This window comes from Chaetodon trifascialis, chromosome 20 (genome assembly GCF_039877785.1).
Source record: "Chaetodon trifascialis isolate fChaTrf1 chromosome 20, fChaTrf1.hap1, whole genome shotgun sequence".
NCBI classification, from domain to species: Eukaryota; Metazoa; Chordata; class Actinopteri; order Chaetodontiformes; family Chaetodontidae; genus Chaetodon; species Chaetodon trifascialis.
Window position 1 is genome coordinate 18,737,837 of NC_092075.1, and position 10,451 is coordinate 18,748,287.

A 10,451-nucleotide genomic window follows, 5' to 3' on the forward strand; every position below is an offset into this window, starting at 1 on the left:
GGCTTTAAACTGCAGCTGTGGAAAAGAACACTGGGTCTCTGTTCATGACTCATCGTGTGAGGAGAGGTAAAAATTTGGCAGTTCAGATTTGATGGATGAGTGTTTCTTCACTGTGGGAATTCCTGAACTCGGGGATCTGTTGAGTAATACCCCCACCATACACACACAACTCATTATATGACCCTGATTGTTACAGCTGGACCAGAAGAGACGGCTGAACTGTGAGGAGCACATCATGAAGGTACCACCAACTCCACAACCCAGTTACCATTCAGACTAGGTGCTGCGATCATAACACTGGATACTATAGATTTTGGTTCTGCCAGAAAGGAAAAAGTTGAAAAACGTTCAACTTCAAGGCAACAAATTTTAATCAAATGTTTTTGTTTGGAGATGTAACTTCATTAGTTTTTAGTTTAGACTCTGAGTTTATTCAATTTAGAATTCAGAATTAAAAAAATAAATGTGTAACATTTATGTCTCTTAATTTACAGGTAGAATAACTTTAACTTTAAATAATCTAATCTTGGAGGAACTAGGACCTTTATTCCTGGCAAAACTGCCAAAATGGGGGGTTGAATGTTACAATGACGACTGCTATTGATAATTGTTTTTTTTGTTTTGTTTGGTTTTGACATAATTAAGATTCATTTTTCCTGAAAAGCAGTTTTCTTGCTCTCTGTGCAGTTGGATTTGAATGCAGTTCTGTCTTCTTTGGCACCGTTGTTCATCTTTCTGTCTTCAGTTTGGTGGGTGCGCACACCTACCACACGAGCTGTCCACACATCTTACTTCATCATAATAAGATAATAATGAATGATGTGGATATTAGCCATGCTTTGTTGTCAAACAACTGTGGTGTTTAATATCAGTGTACATTCCTCTCAGCTGTGAGCAGCCTGTAAACTGCAGATGGGGGCCTTATGGATACTGGTCTGAGTGCGATGGCTGCTCCAGGACAAAGGTAATTCAGAACACACATGTACTTCTATTGTACTTGTAAGGACATTGTATAGACTTAAATTCACTGGCTGAAGATGCGGTCAAAAGGCAACCGTGACTATGAAACCAAGTCTTAACTCGTAAACTCTGAAAGGCTAACCTTGTTGAGACTCCGGTTTTGTCCCCAGATGGAAGGCGAGTCTCCACAATGTGGTGGTTTTGTCCTCACAACGTGGTGTACTGAACACAGAGCACACACCAGTGCTGTCTGACGCTCACAGTATGGACCCTGTTATGTAATCCATTATGCAGTTTGTGAATCATACTGTATGTAATCTGAAGGTCTGGACGCACAGTCAAATTTATCTGCGTGTCCTCACAAAGTAAGTGTTGCTGGATGCTTGGTGACACAGTGGCTACTTGCATGGCTTGTTGGTGAGCTGCTGTAGCCGGCAAACTAGCTGGGAGCTCACTTACACTTGTCAGTTGCAATCGCTTTCTCAACTAGTGCACGTCAGGTAACTCACTCAGTGAAAATAATAGATTAAAAAATGTTACTTACATGGAGCAGTCAGATGGGGAGAGGAGAGCCTCCTCTGTTTTGACTCTCTGATTTTCTGTTTTCTCAAATGTCAGCACTGTTTAGACGGCTCGCTGTTGGTTAGTTGCACTAATTTGCGTGTCCAAGCACACCAAAGTTGAACTTTGACCCCGCAAGCATATCAACTGATCATAGTGGAAAATGATTTTTGCTGCCACACTTTGTGTGACTGAGCCAATACACAGCGTTTCTCAGCTTGCGGGATCGCATGATATGTAGACAAGGTCACTTAGAATTCATCACTGTCGGTGATTTATGTTTGTTATATTTTAATCCAAATTACATTTGACATTTTTATTAGATGTTTATAATCCAGCAGGGGCTGTCTGTCTGTTGAAAACAAAACACAAATTTAGTATGTCATGACTCAAAACCGGAAAGGCCAGAAAGAGTGCATTAACCCTGGTCTTCCACTGTGCTTCTGAACTGATGTCAGAATAAATAAAACCAGTAAATAAATGCTAATAATTCACCTCTTCAAGTCATTTCCTGTTTATGATCATTTCCTCCTCAGGTGCGGACTCGCCATGTGGCTGTGTATGCCCAGTTTGGGGGGATACCATGTTCAGGAGGAGCCACACAAACACAACCATGTGTCCCACAGAAAAGATGTCCCCTGGAAACGGGCTGCGGGGAGAGGTTCCGCTGCACATCTGGTACGTTGCAACATACATCATATTTCTTAAGATGTGCTTATTTTTTCATAACATGACTGTTAATTCCATTTTGATGAAATCAAAGAAAGTGCTATGATGTGTTTGTTTATTCATTTACAGCTTTGGACTTCAGTATTTCAGGGTCAAAGTTAAGTTAACTGGGTTAAAGTTTGACTTTTGACGTCAATATGTCTGAGTTGTCACCATTACTCGGAGTTACCACTCCCACACGATATTTCATTTCATATATGATTCAAAAAGACTTAATAAAAAAATATTTTTTTTCCAAATGATGCCTCTTGCCATGTGGACTGAAAGCTGTTTATTGGAACCCTCATGCAGGTCTGTGTATCAGCCAGTCTCTAGTGTGTAACGGGGACCAGGACTGTGATGATGGTCTGGATGAGAGAGGCTGTGATCAAGACAGCAGCCATGACTCATGTGATTTTGACAAAACACCTCCCAACTCTGACTTTACAGGCAGAGGGTGAGTGCCTCCAGCTCTAACACCAGGAAACTGGGTCTTTACTGTTACTAGCGAGTTTAGATGACTTAAATAAAAAAAGTACATAAAATGGATTTGTTGTGTCATCTTTTACAGGTACGATGTGCTTACAGGCAAACTAAAAGCAGGCGTGATCAACACACTGAGCTTTGGAGGCCAGTGCAGGAAGGTGTTCAGTGGTGACCATAAAGTCTATTACAGACTGCCACAGAGCATCCTCAGGTACAGCTTTGAGGTAAGACCAACAAGAAAACTATGTTTAGTGGTCATGTTCACAGAGAAGGAGCATCTCTGCAGCGTTTAAAAAAGATTTGAAATACTATTTTATATAAATATTATGAGCCATTAAATGATTTACCAAGCTTTAGATTTTCATGCTGAAGTAGCCTTTTGTTACTGATTATATGTTCTGATAACAGTTTTATAATCATTTGTATTCTAATCTATTTATCAGTTCATCAAACCATGCAGTCAGCATGGCAGAGATTGATGAGCTGTTTTCACAGCAGCTGCTCTAATGAAACCAAATGGTGTCTTGTTGCCTGTTTGTGCCGAAGGTGAAAGTAGACAATGAAGAGAGCGATGAATCCTTCGAGAGTTCCTGGTCCTACATGCAGCACATCCAGTCCAACGCCCTGGTGGGACACGATCGTCGAACCTTCCACAAAGAGCTCACTGACAATAAAGTAATGACAGAATCTGATCTGCTTCACAGTAACTTATGTTAGTGTTTGACAAGCTGACAGATTTGCCTGATGTTCTGTCCTTGGGCTCTTCCTATCTATTGTTCAGGCCTACAGACTTATAATCTTGAAGAATAGGGTGGAGCTGGCCCAGTTCCAGAACTCTGCTCCTCAGTATCTGACTCTGGCTGAAGGTTTCTGGAAGGCCTTGTCCTCGCTGCCTCTCACATACGATTACTCAGTTTACCGCCAGCTGTTTCAGACATACGGCACACACTACCTCTCTGAGGGCACACTCGGAGGCGAATATCAAGCCGTGTTGGAGTTTGACCATCAGGCGCTCTCATCGACCAGTGAGTAGTTTCTTGTATTGGTCATATTAGACAGTATGAGCCTTTCATTTTCACACTGCACTTAGATTTTCGGTTCCCCTGCCACATCAGCAAGTAGAAAAGTAAGCCAAAAACAGTAGATACACTTGTTAAAGACAATTTTTATCAAATATAGATTTGCTAAATTTTAAGTATAAAGTATATTGAATAAAAGAACAGTTTAATACCAAAAAAAGTTTTAAAATGTCTCATTTTGTGTCCCATGTCAGTCACTTCTCTATGTACTAATATTTGGTGTCTGTCAGCTGATAATTTGAGGATGCTAACTGATATCTCTTTCTCCTGCCTTGTCTGCGTAAAGGTACAACAGATATAGAGTACAAGAGGTGTTGGAGGAAGGTGAAACGCCGTCTCTTCAGGAAAAAAGTCACGACCACTTGTGAAAAAGTGGCAAAGTCTTTGTCATTCAGCAATGGTGAGTGAAAGCTTTCTTATTTAGACTGTCAAACAACACAGTGCAACGTGGAGGGTCACAGAAATCAGTTAAGCACAGTTTAATTTTGTCTGAATCAAACTTGACTATCACAGCCTGAGCTCTGATGTAATTTGTCTGCAGGACACACTGTTAACAAGATGCCCATTAAGGTCAACTTGTTTGGAGGAAATCCAGCCTTTATAGGTGCTCTGGCTGTTCTGGATCTGGAAAACCCAGAAGCTAACGGAGAGATCTACGACAACTGGGCCTCATCTGTCAAAGATTTCCCTGAAGTCACAGACCAGAAGGTACAAAAGTCAGCACAGCTGGTTGGATCTTATTGATATAGCTTTTTTTTTGTATTCCTTCTACCTTTGAAAAAAATTCACTTCAGAGCTATACATGATGTACCAAAGGACTGCATGTTAATTCAGGATTTTGACAAATCCCGTCATCATCAACATTCATTATTTCATTTGGGAGATACTGCTTCAACAGACTTTGCTTGGGTATCCCCTCAATACCAAAACATTTGAAAAAAAAAAAGAATGTCTGAGCTTCTGGAGGGCCTGGATGGAGTCGTTTGCCAGATGGATGACGAGGAGCACCAAGACAGACAATGTGCTGAAACAGGTGGAACAATACTGTACGAGTGGTTGGCCAGATATAAGTAACATAACAGGCCTGTGTTAGCCTTACTAGCTAAATCTGACAGTTGAAAATAGTCTGCTGCAAAAAGGCATAACAAAAGGACATTAAGGGTAGGCTGCACACAGGTCCTCAGGGCAAACAGCAGCTTCATCAGATGGTGGAGGAGTGGGAGACGTGCAAAAGAAAGACGGAATACTTCTCCAATCAAATTTCCAGCCAGACCCTCTAAAATAGTTGGTGCAGATCTGTTTGACTGGAGCAATAACTAGTATCTGGCCATTGTGAATTACTTCTCCAGGCAGGGGCGAGGCTTGAGGACAGGCAAGCCAGGCAGTTGTTTGGAGCCCCCGGCCACTAGGGGGGCCCTGGCCACTTATTTACAACAAAGATTATTGATAAACCTGGGCTTTCAGGGACCTCTGTTGGTCCCTGGACCTCACTTTGAGAAACACTAATCTATTTTTTCAATATTCATCTCAAATGTCCCAGAAATTGTGCATTATTGTGTGCAAAAACCAAATTTTTGCAGCATGAATGGGTGGGATGTGGGCCTTAGGGATTTCTTGCTTGGAGCTGCAAGAGACCCTAGCAACGCCAGTCTCCAGGTACACTGAGATTGCTAAATTGACCTCTAGCACAGCAGCTGCAGTAACTGAACAGTTCAAGTCAATATTTGCATACTATGGCATACAAGCCGAGGTCAGGACAGATAATGGACATTCCCTTCAGAGTGGACATTTGTTCCAGATATCCTCAGTACAATGGAGAGGCAGGACGAGCAGTGACGACAGTGAAAAGTCTTCTGCAGAAAGAGAAAACCCAGGATGGACAAATGTCACAAAACTGAGAGAAAGAACAGAAGGAAAGTGAGACACAAAGCTTATGACAAGGCAATGCTGAACACAGGAGACCGTGTTTGGGTCAGCTTGGGCTGAACCTGTGGACTCGCAGAATCCTGCCTCACCAGAGGACATCACACCCACCTACAATTCAGCTCCACAAGCTTCTCCACCTCCAAAGAGTCAAGCTACAGAGAGGCAGTGCCCAACTGGGGAGAGAAATCCCCTGAGGTACCTTGAGGACTTTGAATTAGAGAGGAGGTGCTCTGAGTGACCTGCACAGGGCAGAATGACCCCTGAGTGATTTACCTTATCATTTTTTGGATGTTCTCAAATGTCTAGTTCCTTTTCTATATACATGCATTAATAAACTGTAAACTTGTTTTCCAGCTACGTCCTCTGTATGAGCTGGTGAAGGAAGTGCAGTGTGCCGGTTTGAGGAAGCTCCACCTAAAACGAGCCACAGAGGAGTACATGGCAGAGGAGCATCCCTGTCACTGCCGTCCCTGCCGGAACAACGGTCAGCCGCTGCTGACGGGCTCCGAGTGTCGCTGCGTCTGCCGGCCGGGAACGTCAGGAAAAGCCTGCGAGAGGGGAGCTGTGATAGGAGAACAAGCAGGTAAACAAAAGACTCTGAAGGGGTAATGGATTGGTTAAAATATTTAGTTTTGGTTAAAAGTATAAAACCTGTTTAAGATCAGAATGTCAAAGATAAATGCTATCAGTATAGTGTCATCAAAAAATGGTAATGACAAAGAATTAGCCCTTAATGGAGACATTTGCTTTTAACTATTACATCCATTACATACACATCACCTAAACAATAAATACTAAGATATCAACAGAAAAAATGAACTTAAACTGTGTTTTGATATTTGTGTCAGAAGAAATTCTAGCTTGCAGTGAGGCTCAAAATACTTTTCCTTCAGCAGCCACAACTTTAGAACTATATAAACTACAACTAAACTACCTGCCACAGCTGTCAATTTGAAATGAATCAGTGACATTAGAGTTCAAAGTTTCACCGTCATAAAGCTCAGATCATATCATCACATCATAAAGTCGGTATGGCTAACGAGTTAGCAAAGCGCTGCCTTTTGCAGGGCAAAAACGAAGGCTTATGTTACCACGGGGTCCCTCACAAACAGGACAAAGCAGCATTGAGAATCTTTCTTCTTCTCTCTCAGGAGTGATTCATGGCAGCTGGAGCTGCTGGTCCTCCTGGGGATCCTGCTCTGGAAGTCAAAGGTCAAGGACCCGAAGCTGCAACAACCCCACCCCCAGCAGAGGTGGTCAACACTGCATCGGACTGCCGGTGGAGCACAAGCCTTGTGAGGACGCAGACATCCAGTACTTACAGTGAGGACACGTGCAAGCACACAGACTTGTCCTTAGCCAACACCAGGTTTTAACCCTAAAATTCAAGGATTCATCATGTTGGAACCAGATTTGGGTCAAATAAAAGGGAGATTTTCCAGTACATGTTTGTAATATTTGCTTTCATCTTGAGGACCACAGAGGAAATATGACTTTTCTGTGATGTTCTTGATGATTTGACAGAAATAGCACACATGGTTAAGGAGCAAGCATCTTAAATATTTAAGGTTTCTCACTGTTTGTTTGTGTGCAGGATGATGGAGCCTCAGTGCTTCAGTCTCTCTGTGACTCCCCCAAAGACATGTGGGCCACCTCCAAACCTCAGGAACGGATTCATTCGGGTGAGTTTGCTTCAGTGATGCTGTATTTTTAGTTAAGGAAACTTTGCAGACCAGTTGTCTCTTTGCTTTCCAAAAAAAAGTGGCAGAAAAGTTTTGATTGAAGATTTGAAAATGATCTTTTCTTTAATTCTTGTGTCTTGTTTATTGTTACTGTATGGAGGGGATGATCAGCACAGCATAAGTGTGGCCACCATTGTAATATTTTTTCCTCAGAATCCCAGAGATTTTTACCTGGTTGGAAACACAGTGGAGTACTCCTGCATAGACGGTCATTACCTGACTGGAGACGCTTCTGCTGAATGCACTGAAAACCAGAAGTGGAGGATAGGAGCGATGGTTTGTAAAAGTACGTCTGCACTTCATCAACTCTGCCAGGGAGGTTGTGTGTTTTGTCTAAAGTTTGTTCATTAGCAGGATGTCTCAGGAACGGATTACTGTCACGCATTTCAATTAAAAAATTTCAAATGTGGATGTGGATCAAGATTGAAGTTGAATATTTCTGGAGATTTTGTACATTTCACTCAATCAAAACGCCTTTTATCTCACTTTGTGTTTCTCAAAATCCCTCTCCTCTTGTCTCAGGTTCCACATGTAGCATTCCCCCACTCAACAGTGAGCTTATAGCCACACCCACCAAAACAACCTATCAGATTGGAGAGAGAGTGTCCCTGTCCTGCCCTGCAGGGTCAGTGCTGGACGGAGAGATGGCAGAGATCATTTGCAGCCCCAGTCTGCAGTGGTCTCCTTCTCCAGCCAGCGCACACTGTAAAGCTGGTACAGTGCATTTATTCTTAGTACCAACGTCATTGTTGTAAAGCTTCATACCGCCAAAGCTTTTGAACTTGTTCACTGTAAACTGCTGCCTGCTGCAGCCAAAAACAACAGAACAGAAGATGGTGCACGTGTTATGGTTTCATAACGAGTGACGCCTCTCACATACATGTAGTCATGTGACCTATTGTTGTAATAAAAATACTGATTCTAGGTTTCTGAAGCATACACACATCAACCTGCTTTCTGTGTTTCCTCTCAGAGCCCACAGCTCCCTCTCCTCCATCTGGCCTGAAGTGTAAGCTGTGGGAGAATGTAGGCAAAACTGAGTGTGTGTGTAAGATGCCATTTCAGTGTTCGTGAGTATGATTTTTGATCATGATTTCTGCATGACACACAGAGAAATGCCTGCTGTAATGTTTAAAAGAAGAAAAAAATACAGCATCCTTCCACATATTGTCTTCATGTAGGACCTCTCTGCAGTTGTGTGCCAAACTTGGCTCAAGCCAAACCCGTTTACTTGAAGTTTGCCAGCTTGGAGCTCTGCGGTGCATGGGGCGGGACTTCACGCTGGCCAGTGATAGCGACTGTGACTGGCCTGACAAGACGGCCACGTCCTGCGAGGCCTGCAATCCAGGGACAATCTGTCAGGGTGAGTCTGCTGGATGTTTTTTAAAGGATCATTCCCATTTAGTACAACTTGAGTTTTATTTTTGTAGTCTTTACCATTGTTTCAATTATTCATATTGTACTAATCTCTACATCAAAGTCCAATGAGGCCAGAAACATGTCAGACAACAAGGTAGAACAAGGTTAGCCATTAGCCAAAGAGAAAGTGATTATCAGGCAAGCTGAAAGTGTAAAAACCCATCTGGGCATCAGAATGCATGTGTTTCTTGCTCAGTTTTTAGTACCACTGTATTCCCCGATCTAAAGAAGCCTCAGGAATGATGGCGATTCTTTAATTCTTCAATATGAGCATGTTTCTTATTGCATCATTATTTTTCAATTTTAGAATCGACGGGAAAATGCATATGTCACAATGTGTCAGAATGCCCCAAAGACTCTGCGCCCCTGTGCGCCAGCTCGGGTGTTGGTAGCGTTGCCATGACGATGACCGAATGCGAGGTTGGGGCCAGACGGTGCGCTGGGGAGGAGGTCAATGTGATCAGTATTGAGGCTTGTCCAGAATAAAGATGGCTGTTGTATTTTGCTGAGCAGGCTCACAATGTACAGACAAGAGGAACTTGTGTGTTTTCAGTGGCTGAATTGTAAATAGAAACAAACTATTTGAATGATGTAAATTCTGTAGTGTCATGGAGGACTGGTGATGAACAACTTTGAATGTAAAGTAGACATAAAATCATGAATAAATGCTATTGTTCTAACAGACTGTTTTTGTTAAAGAAAGTTAATAAAGCACTTTTCAGAATACACTTTTTGTTCTCTTGGTTTTGTTAAATTGATTAATTTAATTAAATTGATTTTCTAATTACGTGGTCTCCCATCAGATTTATGAACCAGATAATTTTTGCTGATTTCAATAGACCTTATGTGGCCCTCCCAGCCACCGTACTCACTTATACTCATTAGTATGTACTCACTTGCTGTACATGAAATGAAATATTACAGCAAGCCATGGGAGGAGCTATGGTTGGATGTACCAATAATATGCCTGCTCCTCAGGTGACCACAGGGATTTCAGATTGTAGCTATACTGTACCAGGAATACAACCTTCATGCAGCAAAACATTTGCTCTTGAGCCTCCGCTCTAAATACTTACACTCAGAGACATGTATATATATATATATATATATATATAAAAAGAACATTTATATGAATGAAATGTTTTACCTACTCCTACAAGGATAAACTCCACTTTAACTACATTAAGTTGATAATGCACACTTTTGTTATAAATATATGTTTCACTTTAAATATAACATAATATGCATTTATTCAACAGAAAAAGACAACAGACATTTCACCCTCATCACACGTGTTTCCATCAAGTGTTCTTGTGCCTATTGTTAAGTATCGTCATTGAAAAAGTTGACAGAAACAGCAACAGAAAAGAGATAAGATGCTGAATGGGAGATGGAAACACCTTTTCTGAATGAAGCAAACATTTAACTCTCTCCATTTTTCTCTCGCAGATGGCCAAGGTGACTGGTTTTGTTACTTCTCCTTGCCTGCAGTCGTTTGTTACAGTTGTGAATGAGGCCCTTTATTTACTTAGGTTACAAAACTGTTCATTCTTCTTAGCAAAAAGCCCCC

At 41.9% G+C, this 10,451-nt stretch overlaps 1 protein-coding gene across 1 annotated transcript; it reads left to right on the forward strand.

Moving 5' to 3' along the window:
- Window positions 1-219: 219 nt before the first annotated feature.
- On the forward strand, window positions 220-9,491 carry c7b (complement component 7b). The gene is made up of 18 exons (XM_070988713.1): window positions 220-241; window positions 688-749; window positions 889-964; window positions 2,058-2,199; window positions 2,542-2,686; window positions 2,801-2,939; window positions 3,262-3,390; window positions 3,497-3,740; window positions 4,081-4,194; window positions 4,336-4,502; window positions 6,075-6,303; window positions 6,872-7,043; window positions 7,315-7,402; window positions 7,616-7,748; window positions 7,985-8,176; window positions 8,436-8,532; window positions 8,644-8,825; window positions 9,189-9,491. Exons 1-18 carry the CDS (start codon window positions 236-238, stop codon window positions 9,365-9,367), a joined length of 2,496 nt encoding a protein of 831 aa, XP_070844814.1. The 5' UTR covers window positions 220-235; the 3' UTR covers window positions 9,368-9,491.
- Window positions 9,492-10,451: the final 960 nt, after the last annotated feature.

Excerpts from the sequence above, each read along its gene's own strand:
- c7b (XM_070988713.1), top strand. Across the intron at positions 4,195-4,335 it reads GTCTTTGTCATTCAGCAATG|GACACACTGTTAACAAGATG; the intron begins GTGAGTGAAAGC and ends ATTTGTCTGCAG. Across the intron at positions 8,177-8,435 it reads CAGCGCACACTGTAAAGCTG|AGCCCACAGCTCCCTCTCCT; the intron begins GTACAGTGCATT and ends GTTTCCTCTCAG.